This window comes from Chelonoidis abingdonii, chromosome 1 (genome assembly GCF_003597395.2).
Source record: "Chelonoidis abingdonii isolate Lonesome George chromosome 1, CheloAbing_2.0, whole genome shotgun sequence".
In the NCBI taxonomy this organism is placed as follows: Eukaryota; Metazoa; Chordata; order Testudines; family Testudinidae; genus Chelonoidis; species Chelonoidis abingdonii.
In genome coordinates, this window is record NC_133769.1 from 206240876 (window position 1) to 206268777 (window position 27902).

General features: G+C 38.6%; 1 protein-coding gene across 4 annotated transcripts in view; it reads right to left on the reverse strand.

The window, feature by feature from the left end:
- The window catches only part of ERG (ETS transcription factor ERG), a 240466-nt gene that overhangs the window by 84601 nt on the left and 127963 nt on the right, over positions 1 to 27902 (reverse strand). The window contains exon 1 of one of the 4 annotated variants that reach the window (XM_032786155.1): positions 13202 to 13319. The exons of 2 other annotated variants lie outside the window; for them this stretch is intronic. In XM_032786155.1, the coding sequence (XP_032642046.1) occupies positions 13202 to 13219 (18 nt within the window). In that variant the 5' untranslated portion in view covers positions 13220 to 13319. Of the gene's footprint in view, positions 1 to 12919; positions 13025 to 13201; positions 13320 to 27902 lie in introns of those variants that run through there. One more of the 4 variants, XM_032786153.1, reaches the window with a different exon arrangement.

Here is a 27902-nt window from a genome sequence, read left to right on the forward strand (position 1 = left end):
GTGGCTGTTCCACAGCTTGGTAAGGGTGAGTGCAAAAAATCCTCATTGCCTTCCTGGGCAGCATCTGGGCACAACTGCAGGCCCCATACTCCCAGGGATACAAACACTACTCCCTCTGTTTATCTGCTGGGGCTCAAGACACCCCAAAGGGGCAGGGTGGCACAGGAAGGCGGCAGGGCCATAGCTCCAATCCTCACATACAGGCCAGTGGATCAAGGGGGAGTGGCAGCATACATACTCCTGCATGCTAGTGAGCTCCCCTAGGGCTGTGGTGGCTCTATCCCACCCTCAGTGCAGCACTATGATTATGCAGATAAGACTCACATTATGAGCCAAATCTTTTTAAAATGGAGACTCAAGGTCTACCCAGCTGCACACACAAATACAATCACAAATTGCTAGTTAGTGCCTGACCATTGGTTTGCTAATGGATTTGCCTGATTTACACTGATAATCATGAACCACAGGCATAAGTTTGTGTGGCTCTTATTTGCTTTGTATCTGTATATATCTCTCCTCACTATATGTTCCATTCTATGCATCTGAAGAAGTGGTGCTGTAGCCCACGAAAGCTTTTGCTCAAACAAATGTGTTAGTCTCTGAGGTGCCACAAGTACTCCTGTTCTTTTTGCATATACAGACTAACAGGGCTGCTACTCTGAAACCTCTTACTTGCTTGTGGATATACGCCTTTTGAAAAATTGGCCCTCTATTTTCTCTGTGTCTGTTAATATATAGGGATAGATTCTCATACACACTATAGCCTCATTACACCAGTCTGGCAGCATAAACACACCTTAGAGTGGGTGAAACTGTAATTTATTCTCACTTCAGTGTAAATGAGAATTCAGGCTTCAGGCTCTAGTGTCTTCTTTGTCTTTTTAGATGTCTGCTCTGTGCTAGGGTGATAATTTCAGGTAATTTTTCTGCAAAAACTTCCAAATCCTTTCCCCTTTCAACGTGGGGATGATTCATTCCTTCATCCAAAAATTCCCTTGCTAGGTTCTTTGCTCCCGGAATGACTACTCTGTATTTAACACCACTGTATTGCATTTATCAGTAATCGCTCCAGTCACCTGAGCAATCTTTTTTAAACAAGTTATGTTGTTCCTCTTTCTGCTCAGTCTCGAGTTCTAGTGTTATCTGCAAACTTGGACATTTCATTTGCAATATGATCCAAAACCCATTTTCTATACCCAACTCTATTCTACAGTATAAGTCTTAAGAGGCTAATTCCTAGGATCCCTGACGTCCAACTTGGTACGTTTCCACATATGGCTATTTTTGGACTCCTGCTATAGACACTGCAGTGTTGCCAACTCTCACGATTTTATGTCTCACAATATTTGGTGTTTTTCTTAAAGCCTACGTTTCTAGAGTCAGCTGAATACACGAAAATCACAGCTTTGACTTCAAAACAGCCCCAGAAAGCAAAGGTACTTTGAATGGAACTGAGTATGGTATATACTCCAAAAAGTTTACTCGTAGTACGTGATGAATGCTCTCAAAAAAGTAAAGTGAATCTGGAGATTACCACAATGTATAATTCAGATAGCTTGGAAAGGATCTAGGCACCATTATGAAGCCTGGGGACTGAAAAATTAAATGTCTGTGACTTGAATATAATTTTATAGACGGTACTATATTAAAAAAGGTATTTAACATCTAGAAACACATTCAGAAGGGAAGGATCTATACCTGCCCAATCTGCAGCATACTTGCCAGTTCCGTAGGTTCAGAATTTATAGCCTACTGCTTATCCCTGCTTCAGTCCTGATCAAAATCAGGCCACTTATAAAGGTGCCTAAATATGCCCTTAAGAAACTAACTTCAGACTCCTATTTTTGAAAATATTGGCAATGGTTTTTAAATATATCCTAGTAACCTTGAATTCTCAGGCAAACAACTCTTACAATACAGTTAGAGATGGAGAGATTTACCAGCCACTTTTCTTACCTTAATAGAACCAGAGATGGCCCCAACCTCTAAAATTTGGACCTCAATCTAAGCTTCTGCAGAGTTAAACTCAGGCCCATATTTAATTTCAGCCTTGTAGTTATAAAAAGTAAATGCATGAAAGCCTAGAGATTCTAAATTAAGATTAAATTTGTGAAAAAAATCCCAAATGTTTGAAACTCTGGAAATACAGGGTTAAGATTCCACAAATAAACTTAAATCCATATCAATACCACAGAAACCTATACAACCACACTTTGTACCCTTTTATTAATTTCTGTATGAGCCACATGCTCCCACTTTAATAGCCCATGCTTTGCCTAATCATTGCAGCTGGTTAAAACCAATAATCAAACCTTCTTTGGATGAAAAATGGCTTTTCAACAAAATGGAAATTTTTGTGGAGAAAATTCTGATTTTGTTTAACTTTTTTAAGGGAAAAGACCATTTCTGACAAGCTCTAATAATACCATGTGAACTACAACCTCACTGCACAGGGACCCTACCTTCTAGGAATGAGCCATTTAGAGTACATCATCTTGCTTCTTATCTACCAGACACAGGGCAGGTCTACACTTGGAGTGCTACACTGGCACAGCTGCGCTGCTGTAGAGTATCTGGTGAAGACGCTCTACTCTGACAGAAGAGTGCTCTCCCGTTGGCATAGTTACTCCATCTCTGCAACCAGCGGAAGCTATGCTGGCAAGAGAGCGTGTCCTGCCGACATAGCGTGGATGTGGACAGCGCTTAGGTCGCTGTAACTTGTGTCGCTTAGGAGGGTGTCTTTTTTACCACATAATTAGATTGATTAGACATAAATTAGATTGATTTAAGTGATAGTGTAGACCTGCTCACAGATCAATGACCAAACCCTCCCACTCCCATATTCCCACTCCAGATTGGAGACAATACTATTTTCATATCTCACCACGTACATATGATCTGCAACCACCTCTACTAGCTAACATTCCACTACCTTTTTCATACACACTACAGATACCACTGTACTTAAGTGTACAAGTAGTGTTTTGTCTTGTTAGTTCAATAAAAATATTTAGGGATCAAAACATCTTTAAATTCCATAGGCTTTAATACAGCAAATCATGGAAGCGTGTGGTTAACTTTAGGCATCAAGAGGACCACTAACATGCTTTAAATTAAGCATGTGCTTAAGTGTTTTGCTGGATCAGAACTATAATGCCCACGCACTCGGAAGTTTTCCTCCTTAGACCCTCCTCAGAGCTCTCTTTTTAGCTGTATCTACAGCCTTGAATGACACAGAGCACTATGAGCCTGATTCAAAGCCCATTGTAGTCAATTGAAAGACTCAGCACCTTAAATGGACAGGGATTTTGCTGATCAGAAGCCAGGACAGGAAGCTCTGAGGAAACATAAGAACTACCCTGTTTGTTAGTTTGAATATTTGTTTTTTGTTTTGGAATTTACTGATCGTAAATCTGCAAGGAAGAAACTCAGTAACCAGAGACTTTGCCAAGTTGTGTTATTTTGGTTATATCAGAACTCCTGAAATAAACCCAAACTCCAGAGAGAGTTCTGTGTTTAGACCTGTGCCTCCTGTGAACTCACTCAGTCTGTCTAGCTGCTCAGAACCTCACTGAGTTTCCCACACCATTACAATGCTGGGTAAAATGGAGATTTGGTTACGTGTCCAAGGCAACATTATGAGCCTGATTCTCCTCGTACATCCATTTTATACCACTGTAGCCCCTTTTACTTCAATGGATTTAATTCTAATTTAATTCAGCATAAGGGAGTGGAAAATCTGATTCAATGAGTTCAGTTGGCAGATTCAGAAATAGATTTCCAACATTTCTGATTTTGAGTTCTGTACTCTCACCACCGCGCCACACTGCCTCTTGCTTAAACAAATATTGATTGAACCACTCAAGCTTCTCATTTATTTTCTTAAAGAAAAGGGTCTGATTAAGCTTATTTTGAAGTAATCTTTATAGAGTACAGTAGCACACCACAAACAGTACACATCTCAGAAATATCAAATTTTTCATTTGAAATGTCAACAAAGAGATACAGTTTGGGAACTTAAAAAAAAATCATACATTTAAAAAAGGCCTGACATTCAAAAAGGGGCCTCTGGATGAAACAGCTTGCATTTGTGTTCATTAAGAGCATCAATTCAAACACTCTTGATTGTTTCAGTTGTTTATGAATCTCGACCTTTGTAAGGCACGAAAATGTGCTGTCTCCTAAAGATGTTCCCTGCCGATATGACACACATTTTGTATTGTTTTGCTGCACACAAGCATTAATATCCCAGAGGTAATCCACCCTTCTTTTAACGGCCGATGACAGGTCCAATGGCTGAGCAAAAATCAGTTGAAGGAAAAGGAAGTCTTGTCGGAAATGAGATTAATCTTGTAACGAGTGTTCAGCCCTGATAACCCATCTGTGCAGAGAACTGCTTTAACTGGAGAGCAATTAACCTTCACCTGACAAGCTCTGTCCAACCGTTATAAACAGCATTAAAGGCACAGGACCCCCTTTTCTTCCTTTCTTTTTTTTCTGTGTAGACTAAATAATCAGATTTTTCATTCCATGAAAAGTATATGTGCAACAGTGCACTGATGCTAAATCTCAAGAAAAATTATGAAATGGCAGTGGGCTTTTGCACATACTGTGAACTGTATCTTTGGCCTTTGCCTGAGGTGGCTGATCTGGTTAGCAAAAAGAAATCATTCTGACAACTTCCAGTCACTTTTGTACCAAGGGAATATCCTACATATAAGTTATCGGCAAAGTTGGTGTGAGTACGTCAAAGATTAACAACAACAATAAAAATCTTTGTAAGTTGACAAGAATTAGCTCAGTCTGCTTATGTTAAATCTCTTTTAGTTCAACAATCTTGGCAGGACAGATTGGGTCATTATACCACCGTTGTGCTCCTCAAGGCTCACGTTTAGGAACAATCCAGTTTTTTGCCCTGCGGACGGGCAGAGTTTAGGTATGCTCCAGAAGTTAGCAGGTTTGAGGTTAATGTAACTGTGAAGACTGCTCAGTGCACAACTGCCTTATTCTGCCAGATAATACCAACAGATTGGTTGGAGCACAAGTTATGTTTGAAAGTGTCTATAAGTCTAACACTAAGAGCTGCAGTTAAAATGCCACGGTCATTTAACTAGTAATATCAGTTTAAATAACTGTCCTTCTGAAAATGATATCCATCATTGTGATAGCAGTTTAGAGGTAACAGAACTTGGGTCTATTTTTCAAAGGCAAGGCCACAATGTGTATGATATAGAACAAGCTCAGTGGCATAGCAGTGCTCAACTCTGTTGGCAAAGGCTAAAATACTGATCTCAGTTATACTGGCAGTAAACTGGAGCGATTCCTTGGAAGTCAAGGAGTTACTGGCTGAACAATTACCAGAATCTGGTCTAAAGACAGGAAGCAAGTTCTAAATCCCAAGGCCCTGAACAACTGGTGTGAAATTCTTGGCCTGTTGAAATCCATGACCAAATTCCCATTGACTTCAATATGGCTTGGATAGCATTCCAGGTTTCTAAAAGATTTGTCCTTTCTATTCATGTATCTGAAACTACTTACCTAAATATTACAATTGCCATTTGAGTTTTTATGCCTTTGTTTCTCTTTCCCTTGATCCATGTTTCTCTTTTCCATACCTAAAGTCCAGACTTGCACGTCAGCCATTGCCTAATTTGTCTGCCCAATAAGGCAAAATTTCCATTTCAGTTAGTTCAAATGAGTGTACCTTGCATAGTAGACTACAAGCGCCACCTTTGACTCAGTAATCTATCTGGACCATGCCCTAAACTACATATTGGACACGCCTGTGTTAGTTCTGGTGAGAAGTGTTAACTGGGTGGCAGAAGCACATAAATAGGGAAGGTAGAGAGTATCCCTGCCAAGTCTCCTCAGTTCCTCATTCACTCTACCTGGCCTGCCACCAAACCACCCGGCCCAATACAGGGAAGAGCCTTTGGTTAATACAGAACCCATGAGAAAAGATATTCATGTAAGAAATGAGTACCTAGAATCGTAGACATCAAGGAAGGAAAAGACTCTTCTAGTTCATCTTGCCACCAATGAAAGATTGTTTCCTATGGTATACTTTCATAACTTTGTCCACAGGTTTCTAAAGATTCAAGATCTCTAACTCATGAGGTTATGAAACAGAATAAAACCCAGTCTTCATGTTACTACTACTACAGTACATGGGGTACGGGGAAGGGGGGGGTCTCAAAGAATCCCAAAGTACTTTACAAACATAACGTAATATACAGGGCCACCAATGTGATAAGACAGAATTTGTAGCTGAATGCAGTTACGGCCGATCTCTGGTCTTTATGTAAACAAATCTGGTGCACTGTGGTTTAAACTGAAACAGTGATAGCTAGAGAATTCCCATTATATTGAACACTTAGTGGTTAGTTCCTTTTAATGAATTAGATATTAGCAGATAGGAAGTTCCTATTGAAAGCATTTCCTGTATTGGTACTCCCTGATTTGGCAAGTTATCAGGATAGGAAATGAACACAGGAAGTATCTGTCTACAGACCTTTTATCATCAAGGTAATTGCTGTGGCAGCATTTTAGTGTTTATCAAAGTAATAAACATAAAGTCTAAAAAAAGATGTTTTTCAGCTCTAAAGAACAAGGCTTTAAAAAATCTTATGTGATATCACTGTATTTAATCATAAACTTCAAAATAGTGCTCAAATGCCATCATCTGTTCCCTCTCAACAAAATTGCAAATGGTGATCAAGGTGAGAAATTTCCTTTTTCTAGTGGGAGTGCATTAATGATTAGGGAAGAGGACTGGAATCAGAGCACTTTTGGGTTCTTTTCACAGCTCTGGGGCTGACTTTCTCATTCTCTCTCTGATGGTTGTAAAGTCCTTTATGGCCACATTTTTAGGTAATACCATTTTAAATAATCATTCTCTTTCCTTGGAATTTACTCACTCCAAATACTTGTAATTTATCATCTCTCTCTTCTTAATTAAGCTATGTACATTCTGCTCTTAATAAACCATTTTTTTAGCTGGTGTAAATTGGCATAGTTCCATCAAAACCAATGGAGCTACACCAATTTACATCAGTCAAAGGTCACTGTTCCCATCAATGGAGGTATGCCCTGGATGAATTTGACCCATTATATCTACTGCATTCTCCCAGCCACTGATTTTCAAACTCTGTTTAGAAAACAATTTAATTGTCTAGCATAATACATTCTTTACACCAGTGGTTCTCAAACTTTTGTACTGGTGTCCCCTTTCACATACCAAGCCTCTGAGTGCGACCCGCCTTAAAAATGAAAAACACTTTAAAATATATTTAACACCATTATAAATGCTGGAGGCAAAGCAGGGTTTGGGGTGTTTGCTGACAGCTCGCGACCCCCCATGTAATAACCTCATGACCCCCTCAGGGGTGCTGTCCCCCAGTTTGAGAACCCTGGCTTTACACACTGCTTAGTGCCCAGGGTTCTTGTAATCTTTAGATGTTTAATGATGTTGTTCTTATGTTAATATTTGTTCCATTATTTTACTAGTGTAAAATAGGATGATCATTTCCAGTGTCTTTCACCTCTAGGTCACCAGTTCAAACTAAGCACAGGAGAGCAGATTGAAAATCATTACCAATATCTATATCATGATCTAAGTGAAATGAGTTATTGTTCTCATTTCTGTTCCTAATGGGATTGATATCCACATAACAAAAACTGTCAGCACTGTTCTGAAGGGAGCCATGCATGCTTGGGGAGAGAGAAAACATGGAAAGCAGCATGAAGCATCTGCCCCTTGTGTGATGGGAACTTCCTCTTATTGTTGATTTCCAAGACAAATCTCACCAAATATCCTGCAACCTCTATTTCCCTAAACACCCTGATGGGTATTACTATGGGACTGTACAACTCCCTTAATTTAATTGCTAAAAAATAAAGTGGGGATGAGACATTTGTCCAATATGAAAACAGCTTATTCACAATGTTGCCAACTAGGTCCTGGCCCCATACACACATATCCCACACTTGGGTGTAAGATTCAGCAACTGCACATGTAAACTCTTGGGGCAAGTCTCACGGCCACTTCTCTGTTCTGTACAGTGATGAGCACATGCAGAGATCAACAAATAATTTAGAAATAAATAACAGTAAAATAAGCAGAGTATATGACAATTTGCTCAGTCCATTAGCATGCACCTTTTCAATGTTGACAGTAGAAATAACTGCAGGTATCACTCACCCTATTCTATCACCATCCAGCAAAGGAAGCTACTTTTTAATTAGCTGATTACGGGGCTGATCCAAAGGCTATTAGAAAAACTCCCACCGACTTCAATAGGCTTTGGATGAGACCCAATGTGCCCCACTATTTAATTTTATCTTGCAAAAAATGATAATAAGTGACATAAGCCAATTTTTCCCATTTAACTGATTTTCGAAAGAAACCTGCTATGCTGCTTTAGAAAGCTAAGTGATAGGGAGTAATCATTTTTAAATGAATGGTATGATATACTCTTATTGGATTATGAATTGCTACTTCAAAAATAAACATTTTTGTTTTGCCTTAACATTTCTTTAAAATGCCTCTGCATTTCTCTCCAGGAGATCTCCAGTGTGTTCAGAATGTTTAATTCTACCAACATTACCGCTTCAAAGGCCTGTTGAAGTCTCATGGAACTTTTTCAAAAACATGCTGTTTAGGGATAGCTTAGCTTCTGTTAAAAGCAAACCAAACAAAAAATCCATTAGGTATTTTTCATCTCTTCTTCTGTACTTAAAGAGTCATTTATATGGAAACTGTATCTTTGGATCAAAGTCAGGCTTGATGCAGTCAGGCATAAATCAAGTGGAGTTACAACAGGGCTGAATTTAGTCCCTTTTTTGTTTGTTTATTTTACAAGATTTAATCTACTTCTACTTGATGTCATAACTTTATGTTTGTGGCACTATAACTGTTTGTTCTGGAAATAATTGTGGGCCTGATCCTGCAGTCCTCATTTGAACGAAACTCCAATTTAAATCAATGACAGTTTTGTCTGAATTAAGGAGTACGGTATCAGGCCAAAAAGCTTTAAGGCCCTGATTCAGCAAAGCATTTAGCTGTGTGCTTAACTTTATGCAGATAAGTTGTCCCATGGAAGTCAATGGGGCTGTTACTTGCTTATAGTCAAGCACATGCTTGAGTGCTTTGTTGGACTGAATCCAAATAAGGAACAAGTAACAAGGACCGATGAACTTTTAATATTTTGTTTTCATGCAACTAACAGAAATACATAATACTGCACAAATGATGCTTGCGGTAAAGTAATCACACTCATCTCTAAGAAGAATATTTCTCAAAGCTTTCCATAGATGTCAGCAGAGTTTGAAACTGCCTTCAGTTTTGCTTGGTTTCAAAAATATTTGAAATAAGCATTTTGCTTTTCAGAGGAGGGGAGGGGGACAACAGTGCTATACAGAGTAGCTTAGAGTGGAAGACTAAGATTTCTGATGAAAGGTTCTTGTACAGTCTATATTGATTTAATCAGTACACCAGTGGTCCATGGAGACCTACAGAATTTGTAACACCAGCCCTGGCAACCTCAAATATTCCAAATTCCCATATCAAACATGTAGACACTTTATCTCATAAACAATCCCTTCCAAGTCAACCACAGAAAGGAAACAAGTCATAAAAAGGAGAGTGCATACATATTTAGAGGTAGATTAGGTTAAGAGAACTGTCCACATGTGTAATTGATAAGCCATTATAAAATGTCGATTATTAATTACTCAATAGCTTTTTCTTATTAAAAATAACTGTAACTGCACTGGCAGGCAAGGAGAACAAAATAAGTGGGGGCTGCTGTAGGATGTGGAATTCAAATTCCAGTTGAAAATAGACATTTTTGCATTTGACATTCCTTCCATCACCGAAAGATGATAGGAAAAAAAAAGAAATTCAAGATAAGTATGTTAATATTAACCACAAGGGGAGATTGGATTATTTTTTCATGTCATTTGAGAAAGAAAAATAGAAGCCTACAATCAATGGTACTGTATTTATTTTCTAGCCCTCATTTTCTATACATAGTGTTCTGCATACACTGTACACTTCTTCAGGTTACAATCTGCACTGGAAGAAAACATTGCTTCTTAGTATTTGATATCCCAATTGTCAGGAGGACTTCTGCCTGAAAGAACATTTTATCCTTCAGATGCCAAAAAAGATTTAGCCATTTATATGAATAATGAGAATAATGAGTTAGATGGGTAACATAAACAAACAAATTAGATATATAACCCCTCATACTTCGGGTTTAAACCAACTACTAAATTATGGGGGTTAGGAAGAAACTTTCTCTGAAGGCAGATTATTCTACTTTTTTCCATCATAGGGTTTCTTGCACTTTCCTCTAAAGCAGCTGATGTTGACCACTGGTGGAGAAAACGTACAGAACTCTATGCACAACTGGTTTGATTCTGTATGGTTATTCCTAAAGTATACATGGAATAATTTATTCAAAAGTCCAGGATTGCTGGCAAAAATGCTTATGAATCTATTGAGTTTTGCCAATTAGTCTGACAGCTCATCTCAGGACATTCTGCTTTCCATCTAATTGGGGGACAGTTATTATGAGATAGTAGAGAGTTAGAATTCATGAGCGCATCCGCTTATTAGCTTATTTACAAGATCACAGAGATATCACATTCGAGACATAGACCCCTGATCCTGGAAACACTCACATACATAGTTAACTTTAAATATACCAACTAGTCCCAATAAAGTCGATTGGACTACTCCTGTGCTTAAAGTTAAGAGTGTTAAGTGTTTGCAGGATTGGGCCCGTAGGCATTTTAAAGAACAGTGAATCAATGAATTATACTGACAGTCCATCTCTCTGCGTATAAATCAATAAAAAAAATTCTACTCAGTTATAAATAAAAACATAAATATTCTGAGCCAAACTCTCACCTTTAATGAATGTGTAAGGCTCCCATAGAAGTGACTAAAAGCCACATGCATAGATCCAATTTGGACTATTTAGAAGGCTTTCAATCTTTGGCCCAGATCCTCCACTGGTGTAAATCAATGTAGTCCATCAATGGAGGTACACTGATTTACACCACCTGAGGAGCTAGTTTGCTATTCTGAAATGGCAAAACAGTGAGAAATTACATAGTTGCTTTTTACATTTTAAGCCTATAGACAGAAATGTTTATTTCTGATCACTCTCTCAGTCAAATACTTGCTTCATTTACTCTATCTAAAACAGGAATTGAACATTTTGGGACTGGAAATGATCTTCATGTTAAATATACTTCCTTAGTTTAGAGTGTAAAACTTTTATAATTTCGCCCCAGTTAATTTACATTGTGAATGGACATAAATGAAATCTTGGCATCAAAACTAAGGACTTTCCAGCAAAGTAGGGCCACAATCTTTCAGGCCTTAATCAGGCAAAACTCCACTGTAGGATTTGGCCCAAAATGAGGTGGCAAAATCTATTTATTATTTCACTTAGGAGAACTTCGCTATCTCTACTGAAGTTTCAATTTAAGGAACTGCCGTGTAAAATGCAGCCAGTTGTTCTTATCACTGTGCTGGAAGGCAGTAATATAACAACAACATCATGGTGTTATAATAGTTGTTAACATTGACCTGACTATAAATATACTAAAGAAAAATATAGAAATATATAAAACCAAAAAACCTTATACTTCATCTAGGCATATTATGCCTTCAGTTTTTAAGCAAAATTTCCCACTCACATCAGGAAGACCGTCCTGCTCAAAAGAAATGTCAGCTCACCATTACTAAATTAATACACAGTACTTTCTCTTAGCAGCAAACATGCTGACTCTAGGAACCTCAAAATTTCCATAAAGAGCCTGATCCTGTAAAGTGCTGAATGTCTCCTGCCAGGTGCTGAGTGCCCGTAAATTGCCACTGAAATCAATAGGAGCCAGCTGTTGCAGGGTATACTCAGCATATGACATGTATTGGCCCACAATGCAAAGTATATTCATATTTTGATCTCTGTAGGTAGACTCTTGAAAGCATCCCTCATTACAAATGGATAAGAACAGACAGCTTTATAAATATATACCAACATACACACAATTCAAATAATCCTCAGGCAAGATTTTCATATTACAAATTTTTTAACAAAAAGAGCATCAAACACCTGACAAATTCAAACAACAACTCAGAAGTTATTCAGGAATCAAACATCAGCGTCAATTATTTAGTGGCCTACCATTGCTGCTGTCCTATATCATTTACTATATCTCCATCATAATTGGAAAAGTATAGAAATACGTAATACCTCAAAGTGATTAAATATCTCGGTCCTGTATCTGAAAAAAAAAATAACCCACTGATGCAGAGTCCTTATTGTACGTGTAGTTTTGTACTTCACATAAAACTGGTTTCATTATCACCAGGCATTCAGTTACAGTTAGCTTTCTTCTGCAATTAATCATAGCTATTGCTATATCTGTAACTGGTATCTATTGCAACATAATACAGCAAAAATTAGATAGATTTATTCAGCTATCTGAGCAAAGAAACCTGCAAAACTCAGTAAAGCAGACTTTTAAACAGCTGTTAAAATAATGCTTACTCATAGAAGTTAGTTATGAATCAGTGACAGATTTTTATTGTCCAAAAAATAAAGACAAAAAGCACGCACCAAGCAGAATGCCACCACCATTAAAACAACATTTAAGAAAAATCCTGAATATCAGTATAGAGTTTCCACAAAAATAAATCTGTAACATCTGCATTACTCAAAACAAGAGCTGATGTCTCTTCATTTCCATTTGCAAATGTTTGTGTCCCTGTCAATAGGGGAAGCATTTAAAAGTATCCAAAGGTTCAGCAGTCTGAGGAACCCTTTTTCTTTCCTTTCAGTGAATAACCTATCCCCTTACGGCAATCCAGATACACATCCAAGTTGTCAGAAATGATACCTACAAGAAAATTCAAAGCTCTCATAAAAGGGCTTTGCATATGCAATCCACAGCACTGAACAGTGAATTTAAAAAACCCAATTTTTTTTCCGAGTTAGAAGTTTTTAAGCCTTGCGGATGGTTGGAGTAGGAAAAAGGAAATTTACTAGGCAGTACAAAGGAAATCTTGTTGTCCTCTATTGTGGCAGTGGGGGTGTTGCCCAGTTGTAACTTATCTGTGTTGATAAAGGAAACCAAAGAACATATTATTGAAAAAACGTCCAATAAAAATGTACCCCTTTCTTACCTTAATAGTGCTTGCCATAATGTGATTAAGATTATTGATCGCTAATAATTGTTAATAATAATTATTGCTTCGCTCTGACCAGAAAGAAGTTTTGATGAGGTTGTTTAGAGCGGATGAGATTGTGCTAACTCTGGGAAATGAAGTCAGCCAATGGCAGGAAGAGGTTTCTATTGGTCCTGGCTACTGCAGCTCGAAGAAACAGGATATTTGGGAGCGAAGAGATAAGAGGTCCTAAAAACAATGTTGTTTTTCTTGATGATATGTGGCTACTAGATTTTTTTTTTTAAACAAAAAAAAAAAAAGTCAATTGCCTATGACAGCTTAGGCAGGTGTGATCTGATGTGCAGTAAGTGTGACATGCCACTCTGAAGCAGGATGCAGATGTCAGATGAAATGGGCCAAATTCGACAGGGTTTCATATAGGCTATCCCCTGGGGATTTACTGATTCAGGGCCAAAGTCAGACTTGGTGTACAACTCCATTGACATCAGAGAAGTCTAATCTATTTACACCATGTCTGAATATGTGCATTAATCTCAGGCCTAGTTACCTGAGGTATTGACAGTTTATATCTTGTCTGATCTATTATACTGTTATTTTTAGCTATAAAGCAAATGAACTGGAGCCCGTAATTTATTCTCCCTCTCAATTGAGTGTGTACATGATGCTGCTTTGTTATTAATTATTATTCTTTATGTTATCATAATGCATAGGAGCCCCACATATGGGCCCAGAACCCCTTTGTGCTAGGTGCTGTACAAACATGGAAAAAAAGACAATCTCTGCCCCCAAAGGGCTGAGAGCTGAACTGCTGGCAATTTTATTTTATTTTTTTAATGGTCTTGGGGAGGATGAAAAGGTTATACAGTATGGACAAAGTTAAAAAGCATGCACACAAACACTCAAATTCAGTGTTCCCAGCTCTTGTGTATTTATTTTATGTCTCAAAACATTTGATGTTTTTGTTAAAGCCCCAGCTCCTGGACGCAAGAGATGATGTGAAAATCTCTGCTTTCATAAAATAAAAAATGAAACAAAACAACAACAACAACAACAACAAAACCAACAAAAAATAAGCTTCTAGCCTCCATGACTCATAAAGGCTCAAAAACCAGAAGGAAAAACAATAAGCACCTAACACAGATTACTTTTAAAACTCTTGATTTTTTTAAGCCAATCTCATGGTGTTTTGGAGTCCTGACTCATGCTTTCTGAATGCTTGGGATGACAATATTGAAGTATGGAAATGTGGTGGGTTTTTTTTTAAGTAAAAGCTGAAATTGTTTTGGGACTATCGTTTTGCCAGTTTCCCCTTTGTTAATGACATTGGGGGCTGTAGTGTAACTAGGAAACAGATTTCACCTTTCACACAAGGGAAAACATGCTCTGCCCCAATGTTGCAGGCATTGTAGCAGACGCAGAGCAAGCAGTAGAACCGGTGTGCAAGGAGGAACAGGATTTCCAAAGATATGGCAGGGAGTCTCTACCAATTATGTGCTATGGAACATAGCTCTGTAGGGTTGACTGCATGTGTTACAGGGGCAGGCTGGTGGCTCTGTGACCACACTAATCCACAGTCATTACCCTTGTGGAAGGTGAGCAAAGAGGCCATGTGAGCTACTGCAGCCTCACAGCCACTCCATGGGCTGGGGACAGGATTGCTCCTCCCCTGGACATCTCAGATCTCTCCAGTGCAGAGCCTGGTTACCCAGGCTGAGTGGTGGGAGCAGAATTTACCCCGTAAGGCACACTTTAAAGGATGAATAGATTTCCCAAACAGCTATTTTAAGTCTGCACCAAAAATGTGATGAACAAGAAACATTCCCACTGTTAAGATGTAAGCTAAGAGTGGCGTCAATCTTGCAATGGACAATCGGCATTGCAGGATCAGGGCCCCACAAGATAACAATAACTGTACACAGTCTTTTTGCCATCTGAGCATATAGTGCCTCACATAATGGGGCACAGAGCTCTGCTTGGGGCCTCTAGGTGCTAGCCCAACTAACAAATAAATAATAATAATAAAGTGGTAGCAGGAAAGTAGATTGGAAGCTTCTTAGTGGGTGCACACAAATATCAGACAGTAGAAAAACAAATAGCCAGTGCCTATGAGCCCACCCTCTCACACTGCCCTACTACTCTCCCATTTATGAAACAAAGGGAAAATAAAGCTTCACCTGTGTAAGTCAGGGGTCGACATCTTTCAGAAGTGTTGTGCCGAGTCTTCATTTATTCACTCTAATGTAAGGTTTCATGTGCCAGTAACATGTTTTAACATTTTTAGAAGGTCTCTTTCTATAAGATATAACTAAACTACTGGTGTATGTAAAGTAAATAAGGCTTTTAAAATGTTTAAGACGCTTCATTTAAAATTAAAATAAAATGCAGAGCCCCTCGGACCAGTGGCCAGTACCCAGGCAGTCTGACTGTCACTGAAAATCAGCTTGCGTGCTGCCTTCGGCATGCATGCCACAGGTTGCCTACCCCGGTGTAACTGATGACCATTTGCTTAGTACTGCCCCCTTTGGCATTTAGTCGACATTTTTCACAACACAATGCCCCACTAGAGAAGGAAAAAAAATAGTGGCCAATTCATGATGCACGATTTATTCGAGGCCACTCTATGGGAAGATGGCATGTGTTCACAGAAGTAGGAGGGAGTGTTGTCAGGGTGGCCCTGTACCCCAAATAATGCCTGAGGAGCCTCTGGGCTGCCCTAACAAGAGTTCGAGGCTGAACAAGCCTTCATTACCCTCCCTCCCTGATTTGGGCTCCGCACCAGCACAAGGATAAGTTCTGCCCATAGCTTTAGTTATGATTCCATCTTTCATTCTAAGGGATTCATACAGAGCCCCATATTCCTTCAAGTATTTCCTATCTGGCTTTGATTACTCATTCACAGACTTCTCCTCTGCTAGACATTACATTTTGCTTCAAAGCGACCTGCAAGAAAACTGCAGCTGTAGACAGGTGACACCAACAGGCTGGTAGAGGTGACAAAAAGAATGAGGGGATGATTTAATGTTAGTGCAGCATGTCTACTTGTAACATCAGAACAGTTCAGAGTTAGTATTGTGATAAGATAATTTACTGTCTGCCTATGATAATTTTATATACTCCAATTGTACTGCACGGTATCTTTTCACAATCTATGTCAATTTAATTTAATTATTGTGCCTATGCACAGTAGGTAAATTGTGTTACTTTATTGGGCCTATGCAGAGTAGGTAATTGTGGTTACTTTCCCATTTTCGTTATGAACAGTAAGAAAAGAAAGCAATTTACAGTAATAGTACTTCAGGAGGATGTTGATTTCCTCCCTTTTCATCTTCAAACAATGAGCAAGACATCCAAAAGATTAGAACCTTTTTGTTGAAATTTTCAAAGCATTGTACAATGCTTGCGCTGGGTGACTTCCACTCTAATTAACTTCATAACTTAGTTTATGTTTGTGCTCAAAAATATTATGTAGCTTGAAATCTCAGTCCCAGCTCCCCAACATGCATAGAGTCTGAAGAAGTTCCCATACAACCATTTAAAAGCATGCGTCAGTAATAATCCCTCTCCAGCCTATACTCTTCATTCATCCAAACCTCCTGTTGATTTCAGCTGATTTCAGTGCACAATAGAGGAGAGATTAGATCTTGCCAAGTTCTACTATTATGTAACATTTGTTATAGAATTCATAGAAACCTTCACCAGAGAATTTACTATCTACCTTACAAGGTAATAAGGACAGGCAGAGGCCTGAGCCTATGCAGAGCCCTTGATTTCATTAGGGCTCCCCACTAGCACAGGGATCTGCCGGCGTGGATTTGGCTGCAGGGTTGGGCATTGGTATTGAACAGGCAGGAAAATATTGGCCTATCAAATCAGAGCCTATATAAAACAAAAACAATATAAACATTTTTATTAATTTATTTCTTTTCTTAAATTGTTATGATTAAATAGAAAGAAAGTAAGTTATGTTACATTATATATTATTTATCATTTTCAATAATGGTTCAAAGATTTAAAAAATGGCAGCTTTTGTCAATGAATAAAATAAAGACAAAAAAAGTGCTAGATGGGGAAAGACTGCTAGGATCAGCAAACATTCCCACTTCAGATTTCTCTCTTAACCCTGTCTCCCTGGCTTGTCTCGGTGTTTTTCTTCTGTAATTTTCATTCACATTGAAACCTGCAGCTATAAACCCCAGTGCAGCAAAGCACTTAAGCATGTGCTTAACTTTACGCACATGTCTAAGACCCTTGACCTCAATAGAATAAGTAAATGCTTTCCTGAATAGGGACAGACATAAGCATTTGCTTAAATGCTTAGCTGAGTCAGGATCACAGGGAGTGAGCAGTGCTGTGGTCTTTTCTAAACTTAAACTTCTTGTTTATTAGAAGAGACTCAGAGACCTGACTTGACAAAGGCTCTGACCTTGCAAGTTACTCCAGCCACTGGTACAGCTAGTGGAGCTTTACACAGACCCAAGGATCTAACCATGCAAAGTTATGTGCAAGACTGAGACCAAAATGGGGAAAGAAATTTCCAAAAGAGAAAAATGTTTCTTATCCTCTATGCCTCATAACATGGACTGCACATATTTTTAAAACACATTAAATCACAGTTAAAACATTCCTAAACTAGAGTTGCCAACCCTCCAGGATTGTCCTGGCGTCTTCAGGAATTAAAGATTAGTCTTTAATTAAAGAGTATGTGGTGTGATGAAAACTCCAGGGATATGTGCAATCATAATTGGCAACCCTATCCTAAGCTGACTGGTTTTCATGCTATAGGTAGGATTGTTTCAGATCCTCGATTCTATAAGTCATGAATATGAGAGTGTTACAATGTGGGAAATATATATTTTAACATGAGATGACACATATGTTTTAAATAGATCTGCAATTTGCCTTGTTAAGGCTGCTGTCAGGGAGTTTAACCAGGAATGTTGTCCTGGTCCCAGCCTGACTAGGAAGCCTGATATGAGCTCTTTTTGCCCTCTTCAGGGAGGCAGTAATACCACAGCACACTTTCCCCACACGCTCACTGTTCAGCTGTTTAGCAGGGAGTGGGAGTGATGCCCCCATAGACAGCACAGTTTTTATGGTGCTGTTAACTTCTGGATACACCTTTACATGTCAGTTTTGCATTTCAACTTTTAGGTGTCTCCAAACTCCACTGTCATCCTAACCTCTGCCCCCCAGCTTATTAGATCCTACTCTTACAAAACATCTTGTCCCAGGCTCTGTAAGTCCTGGCTATGGCCCTGTGTTTTATGAAATGTATTAGACCAGTAGTTCTCAAACTTTTGTACTCGTGAGGCTTTTTACATAGCAACCCTCTGAGTGTGACACTCTGCCCCTTATAAACTAAAAACACTTTTTTATATATTTAACACCATTATGAATGCTGGATGCAAAGCAGGGTTTCGGGTGGAGGCTGACAGCTTGTGACCCCCCATGTAATAACCTCATGACTCCATATAATAACCTCATGACTCCCTGAGGTTGTCCCGACCCCTAGTTTGAGAAGCCCTGTATTAGACTATAAATTCAAGTGATTCCCTATTACATAACAATATTCATTAAGATAGAAGATATTCCTTAATGTACATCCTTTGGATGCAATATGAAATGCTCCATAAAATTTTCAAGCTGAATGATACTACTTACGGCCTGATATCATGTTTTTTACACAGGCAAAATTTCCATTGACTTCCTGAGGCGCCTTGCCTATGTAAATAATACAGCATCAGCTTCTTGAACATTAATACTAGATCTGATTGGAAAAACTTCTGTTGAATAGTTTTCCTTCAGAAAATGCAATTATGTTGAAACAGAAATGCTTTGTGAAATCATGTCAATACCATCAAAGTTTTGTTATGGAGAAAAAAAGGAGGGGAGGAAGGTCTGTCAATGTCAAAACTTCCTGTTTTGACATTTTCAGAATGCATTTTTTCAAAATCAAACAAACAAAAACTTTTTGTGTAGAAAATTTTGGAAATTTGTGTTATATATAAAAAAGTCAAACTGGAGATGAAATATTTTTAGATTGTCAATACAAAATATTTTAATTGATCCAAAATCAATTGTTTTCAGAAATTTCTTTCATGGAGAATTTTGAAATGTTGGGTTTCATTCCAAATCAAAACTAAAACAAAATTTTGAAATCTCAAAAACCTCCACAAAATGGAATTCCCAGTCTTGACTCAGCTCTAATTAATATCTTTTGAGAATGATAGGCATCTCTCTGTGAATGATGCTTATCTACGAATTCAGTCAGACAGCTGAGATATATTTCATCAAGAAAAATTTAAATAGAATCTATGTAATGATTCTGTAGTTTGGTGTGTCAACGGACCAAAGTTTACACAAGGTGATACATGATTTGCATGAATGCTGACTGATGTAAGGTGGGGTTTTAAGTGCTCACAAATCTCCATACTGGAGTCAAATATCAGCACTGAGTAAAGAATCCCCTATCAGCTAATTTAAGCATTTCTTTATATATAATTAATCGTGGTTTAAAAAGTTAATCGTGATTAATTGCACTGTTAAACAATAGAATACCAACTGAAATTTATTAAATATTTTGGATGTTTTTCTACATTTTCAAATGTATTGATTTCTATTACAACACAGAATACAAAGTGTACAGTGTTCACTTTATATTATTTTTATTACAAATATTTGCACTGTAAAAATGATAAACAAAAGAAACAGTATTTTTCAATTCGCTTGTAGGCTCTAAAGTTCTACATTGTTTTATTTTTGAATGCCGTTTTTTTATATATAATTCTACATTTGTAAGTTCAACTTTCATGATAAAGTAATTGCACTATAGCAGTGGTCTCAAAGCTGGTCATGCAGGGAAAGCCCTTGGCAGTCCAGGCCAGTTTGTTTACCTGCCAGGTCGGCAGATTTGGCCAATTGCGGCTCCCACTGGCTGTGACACATCCCTCAGCCCGCACCGCTTCCCGCAGCCCCCGTTGGCCTGGAGCAGCGAACCGCAGCCAGTGAGAGCAGCGATCAGCCGAACCTGCCAACGTGGCAGGTAAATAAACCAGCCCGGTCCGCCAGGGGCTTTCCCTGCACAAGCTGTGGCCTGACTTTGAGAAGCACTGCACTGCAGTACTTGTATTAAGTGAACTGAAAAATAATATTTATTTTGTTTTGTACAGCGCTAATATTTGTAATAAAAAATAAATATAAAGTGAGCACTGTTCACTTTGTATTCTGTGTTGCAATTGAAATCAATATATTTGAAAATGTAGAAAAAAATATCCAAAAATATTTAAATAAATGGTATTCTATTATTGTTTAACAGTGCGATTAATCACATGATTTTTTTTAACTGCATGATTAATCATGATTAATTTTTTTAATCGCTTCACAGCCCTCATATAAATAAAAGTCAGTCTTGATATGGGTAGTTTCAAAGCATCAACAGTAGCAAAGTCTTTTCTACCAGTCAATCTATTGCACCTGGGCATAATGCTAAGTAACTTCTGGTTACTTCAAATTTTGGTTTGAATTCCTAGTTAAATGAAAGGACATTCCAAAGTTCAATTTCATCCAAAATATAAATTTTGTAAAAACAAAATTTTATAAAACCTGACTAGCAGAAATGATTTCACAATTTTTTAAAAAAAAGTAATTTAAACAGTTGTTCTAAAACATAATAATTCCTGTGCAGTGTTTGAAATCAAATCTATCACAAAGGTCCTGAAATGACAACACTTAAGTTAATAGAAACTTTATCATTGACTTCAGTTGGCAATGGATAAGGATCCAAGAAATTAAGGCCCCAGTCACGCAATTTACTGAATGCTGATTAATGATATGCCTGAGCAGAGCCTCAGTGACTTCACTGAATAAGGCCGCCCAGAGGATTCAGGGGGCCTGGGGCAAAGCGGGGGAGCTGTGGCGCTTGTACTCATCCGACGGTGGTCTGGATCTTTGGCGGCATTTCGGCAGCGGGGGGCCCTTCAGTCACTCTGGGTCTTCAGCAGCACTGAAGGGCCCCCCGCCACCGAAATGCCGCTGAAGCCCCGGACTGCCACAGGGCCAGGGCTCATAGGGCCCCTGCAGGACCCGGGGCCTGGGGCAAATTGCCCCACCCTCTGGACGGCCCTGTCACTGAAGCTCTGTAAGGGCAAAGCAGTCCCCTCCATGTTGTCAATCGTCTTAAAGTTAATCTCTATAAACAAAAGTGACCGACCCCATCCATTTTCATTGTCCAAACTGTCAGAAATACTAAAAGTAAACAAAGTATATAAATAGTGGTAGGCAAATTACATTCTTAAAATTCTTTCCTTATCAAAATTTTAAGGTGTTGTTAGTATCGTAAGTAAATTCATTTATTTGCTTACAGCACGTTTTTTAACGTTGGCAGTATGCCTTTAAATATAAATATTTTCAAGTAATGCTCTCTCAAAACACTTATGGATGACTTAGCTCAGTCCAAAAAGGGGAATAACTCAGCTGGTGAAGACTGAAACCTATTGGAATATATCAAGCAAAATTATCTGTATACAAAAAGCAAAGCATTTTCCCACCAAAAGTAATGGGTATTATACGTAAGAAATATATTTGAAGTAGCACCAAACTGCTACAAAATAAGTAGAAAGGAATAAAAACAGTTTTCACAGCATTATTTTTTAGATGTAGATTTTCATAAACAGAAGGATTTTTTTGATCCAATGCATAACACATCTGGTCATCCCATCACAGCAACATGCAATAGTGCCGCTTACTCAAATAATATTTTGTAGAGTTTTTGTTATTTAAAAAAGCAAGTATTCTGATTAAACATAGCTCTCAGCTTTTCATACAGTTTGGCCAAGCTAAACCTACACAGTATGTGAGGGAAAAATGTATTCTTATCAAGTTTTCACCAAACTCTCCATCAGGACTTCCTCTCTCTAACTCACTGTTTTCCACTGACTCAAAAAAAAAATAAATCCAGTAAATCTGTTCACAGGAGATTAAATTCATCCCCTCACACAAATAAAACTCACATAAATGGGCTTTAAGCAGGGAATTAAGTGGGGGTGCATCAGAAAATAATCCACCTTCACAAACCAGGGCCAAACTGCAGGGCAAGCCTTCCATGCCTGCTCTTCCAATCTATAGTCTAAAATGGTAGCTGCTGCCCCTCCATACCCCCCACGCAGGTGTTTCCAGCCACTGGATCCATGCAACTTCAGATCCAAAGTACCTCTATGCCTATGTTTTCCATAAAAACCTTCACATTTCTAATTTACTGCATCATCAGATTTTGAATAGCAGAGAGAGAGAAAGATCTCGTCAATCTCCTTTCGACATCTTCTCCTCAAACACAGAGATTTTGTTTTTAATACCAAATGATGTATCCTTATAAAAAGGAACATGCAGTGTGGAACTGGGACGGCATGCAATGCATGCCTTAAGTAGTGTGCACTACTTGTTTGTTTCTATTAGATTACTTTGAACTGAATGTGAGCTAGATACGAGTTCTGGCTAGTGCTTTTCTTTGTTATAGGAATTGTCACTAGATGGTGCTCAGTGCCCCTTTAAAAGAAATGCTTTGGTTTGTCTCATCAGCCTACTTGCATTGTTTGCTACACAATTATAGGAAGTCTCTCTACCTAACATCAAGGATTACACAAAAGAAACTGTTCTACCAGAAGCACATTTCTTCCCATCAAAGAATCATATTCAAGCTCCTTGTTTTTGCCTTCAATGGTAGTCACAAATTTGCTCCTTTCTACCTTTCTGTCCTTGCCTCCTCTTTTGCCCCCTCTAAACTGTCTTCACTCATCCCAGCTTGCTTAGCTGACTGCTCCCTTCACATCCTTCTCCTATGCCCATATACCTTCATTCATGCTAACCACATACAAGGAACTGCCATCCTCACCTTATCTGCCATACCTCTGCCCTCTGCTCCTTTGAATCCTTTCTTGAAATCCACTCTTTCAAGGAGGCTTCTCAGTTATAGTTTAATATCAATATATATAAAAAATGCTAATATGAGAACCGCACCTTGTCTTACTGTCTTCATCCTTACACTCACCCACTCTCAACCTGCTTACAGGCCAACTCTCTCTCACTCATGAACACTCATGAAAAATAACACAGGCGTGAGAGTCCTGAGTATATCCCCAGCTCTGAGTACCTTATCTACTTGTACAGCACCCATTATTGTTGTAGCTGAGCACCTCACAATATTTTAGATATTTATCTCCACTGTGCTCCTGTGATATAGGGAATTCCTATTATCTCAGTTTTATGGATGGAGAACTGAAGCACTGAGGGACTAAGCGACTTGCCCAAGGTCAGAGGAGAGGAGAATTGAAGAGGGACTCCCAAGTCCCAAGCTATCAGTGTAATAATTGGACCTTACTTCCCTCCCATCTTTGCCATAGGTGTCCTTTGTGATCCGGCATAAGTCATTAAAGGTATGTCTACACTGCATTGTAAACACATGTCTCTGGGTCCTGGACTTGTGGACTCAGTGTTTCTAAGCCTGCACTTGAGCATCCACACTGCATTGTAAACCTAGGTTTACAATTGCTGGATCTGGGGTCTCACAGATGCGCTAAAGCATCCATCCTGCACTATGCAGACTTCTGTAATGGGTCCGTGGCTTGACCTGCATCCACACTGCAAAGTGACAGGGCTTGGACTGAGTTACAGGGGGACTTGGGCTCCAAGGAGGGTCCTAGGACCCAGTTCCTGAGTGCTTGCTGACCTGAGTCAGATTGATTTAAATGTGGACAGAAGGAGGGGCCTGGGCTCAAACCTTAGTCAGATCCCTGGCTTAGCAGTGTAGACATATCCTTCGCCTTCCTCTGATTCCTCTTCTGCCTCAATTTGCCCATCTGTAAAATGATGACAATTATACCTCCCTATTTCAAAGGAGTGCTGCGAGAATTAATATTTATTAAGTGCTTTTAGATACTTGGTTAAAAGACACTATAGAAGTGAAAGCTGTTAGTATTATTTTAAATGTTAATTTAATGCTGTTATATGTGACAATCATACCACAGATCAAAAAAGCTAATTTTGTGCAGGAAGAAAAAATAATAGTGAGGTCATTTTTTGTCATTTTTTCACAAATATTTTTAAAAATAATTAAGTTGGATTTTTTTAACTCAAATATATAACACAGTTTGAATATTTTAATATTCAGCACTGCCCTTCAGGTCTTTTCATCCCTAGATAATAAGCCATTTCACACAGATAATATGGCTGGCATATTGGATTTCGATACCATATTAGTGAAGCTGTTTCAAGATATTCATCAAGAATAGAATCCATTAAACTGTCTCACATATTACTTTGGCTTTTATGGCACACTTCGTAGAACTGCAGGACTCTTTTTTTTCCTCCCCAATCAGGAAATCCCTAGAAATGCTTACAACTGCTTTAAATGACCTTTCACCTCTGGGCTTTTGCCTAATCTGTAAATTTGAATACAAGGTATGGCTGTACTTTTTGAAAATAGCTAGCTCAGTTCCTTAAAGGATCAGACATACATCTAAAATTGTGAGTGTGTACATATTGTGCTTCTTTGTTAGTGACTGCGAACAAGAAACAGATGTGAAATATCTGTGTTTGGAACCTAGTCACCCTCAGAGACTGGGGCTAATCCAAATCATTCTTAATAACTCAAAACTGCCACCCTTTGACCACCTAGATTTTTCTTTCTTTCTTTCTTTCTATTCAAATGCTAAGGGTCTTGCACAATGAGCATCTACATCCATTGCTGTTAACTATGTACCCAGAGACGGTCCAATTTAAACCAAAAGTAGGCGGAGTCTTCAGGGGCATGAAAAAAATATTCCAACCTCAGATGAGCCTGTTTCAACTCAAACAACTATCTTCAAAGAGAGACAAACTTTTCAGAGGTGAGAAAGAGACACGGAAATAAGAGAAGCTATAGGTGCAAATAGACAGTGTTGGTCTTCCATTTTATGTCATGCATGTGGCTATATTATATGCTTAGATAAAATTTGTACACTCTTTCCTGACTTAAAAAGCACATCTTTGGTGGCCTTCAGTGGTTGTGTATGGGACTTGAAGCTAAAAAAAGGTGATGGGATGATACATATACTATACTTCCTTAAAAGTGCACATTTTTCTGGTCAAAACCATAATGTACAAATTTTAGCTCCATGGGGAGCCATTCATGTCCCTGTATTTCCAAACACTAAACACATGTTGCATACGGTAAAAGTAGAACCTCGTCACGTATCTCATAACTGCAAAATGAGTGCATTCCAATTAGGAACATATTTACTTACTGTCCAAACTACAGTTATACAATTAACTGGAGTTTTTTAAAGCATGGAAACAGGAAGAAAGGATAGCCACTGCACAATTCTGTTGTGGCAATGTGATGAACAAAATGTAAATTGAAAGTTTGTACCCAGCCAGTAAATGTGACAGTAGCTTATTTCTTCTAGGAAAGATGCCTCAGGCCAGACTTGTATGGCCCACAAAGAAAAATATTCATGATTTTCTAAAATTCTCTAATCTGATTTCTCTGCTACTGCTGCCTAGCATGCTCTGCTATCCCTCCCGCTGCAAGAGATTAACACCCCCTGTGCCAACATGTACTTGTGACCAACCAATCAATACTAATGAACACAGCTCAAATTTTGAGCATCATGTATTGAGCTAAGCTATAACTATTCACGATCTATCCATAGAGCAAAGCAAAATAAATTGGTCCAGTCACAAACAAAAAGTTTGTGGAAATTGCAATTTGCTTATGGATACTTCAAGACCAGGAATAAGTTATGTGCTGCAAATTATTCACTAAACTCTTTGGCAATGAAAGCACTGACTCTAAGTAAAATCCCATGTATTGGAGCTTTATAATATATGTGTATGGATGTCCGTGTCTGCCTTGTTCACATAGCACAAGTGCTTTTGTTTGGTGATTGTGGTAGATCACTATATTTGGTATTGCCCAAACAGTTTACAAAAACACTTTATACTATCAAAATGGAATATCCCAGGGAACTTGTATAAGTTTGTAATAACATGATATCGTGGGTATGTGAGACATAATGATAAATACTGAGTGTTTCCGGCATCCAAGAAATGTCACTTGAAAAAGTTGTTCCTGATCTGATAGGTGTATGATCATTTTACTAAAACCTCAGTGTATTTGAAAATGCATTTTAAAAAATAGAAACAAGAACATGATGTGAATATTTTAGGAAAGTCACGGTGAAATGAAATGCTTTGGTTACCAAAAACAGAATATCTGATCATAATGACTACATGATTCTGCAATGAAATGAGTAAAAAGATGGATAGAATTCTTGATAACTTGAATGGAAGCAGTTGAAGAATATAGGAGGTTTATCTGGTTTAAGAAACCAATGCACCCAGCTACCTGCCATGATAATTATAATACATGGATCTTAGAAAACAAAAAAGACGAGGTGACATCCTGGCCCTGTAGAAATCGATGGCAATACTCCTATTAACACCAAAGAGCCCAAAATTTCAGGGTATATCTACACTGCAATTAGACAGTCAGAGCTCATCTATGCCAGCTGACTTGAGCTTGCAGGGCTCAGGCTGTGAGACTGTTTAACTGCAGTGTAGATGTCTGGGCTTGGGGTGGAGCCCGGGGTCTAGGACCATGTGAGGGTCCCAGAGCTCTGGCTGCAACACAATGCCAGAAATCTACACTGCAATTAAACAGCCTCACAGCCTAAACCCCATGAGCCCATGTCTGCTTGCACAGGCCAGCCGTAGGTTTTTAATTGTAGTGTAGACATAACCTCTGAGTCCTTGTCATGAAAATATTATTATTTAGGTTGGACAAGTATGTGCATTGTATGTGCATATATGCATATACACACACATGGTATGAATAAATACATATACTGCATATGTGTGCAAATATGTATGCATACTTCTAGCTGACATGTAAATAGCAATATAACAATATTGCAGCTTTTTAGGAAATAATCCCAATATACTGGAAGTTATGCCTCATAAAGACTATCAAATCAAGTGCAAAATTAAGTCTGAAGGGATCAAGACAAATGGGGTACAAAGATAAATATGTTCAGCAGAAACTGAAATGCAGACTTTGTGTAAAACATTACAACAGAAAACCACATAAAATACACACATTGCCAATTTTTCAATCTTTTCTTGTGAATTCCACCAGTCTCATTTCCAGGGTCAAGCTGGAAACTGAAGTGCTGCCAGATACCTCCACTGTAATAAAATATCCTTACAAGTCTCTCATGGTACAATTCCCCACTCTGAACTTTAGTGTCCAAAAGATGGGGTACCAGCATGAATTCCTATAAGCTTACTTGCCAGCTTAGAACCTGTAGCGCTGCCACCAACCAGGAATTCCAGTGCCTGGTACACTCTGGTCCCCCCAAAACCTTGTCTGGGGAAACCCAAGACCCAGACCCTCTGGATCTTAACACAAGGAAAGTAAAACCTTTCCCCCACCGTTGCCTCTCCCAGGCTTCCCCTCCCTGGGTCACCCTGGAAGATCACTGTGATTCAAAACTCCTTGAATCTTTGAACAGAGAGGAAAATTCGCCTTCCCCCCTCCTTCTCTTTCCCCCTCCCAGACTCTTCCTGAGAGAGAAAGTAATCCTAACACAGAGAGAAAATTAACCTCTCTCTCCCGGGACGCGGCGTCTGATTCACCAGGGAATTTGTGGGGAGAAAGGAGGTAAGA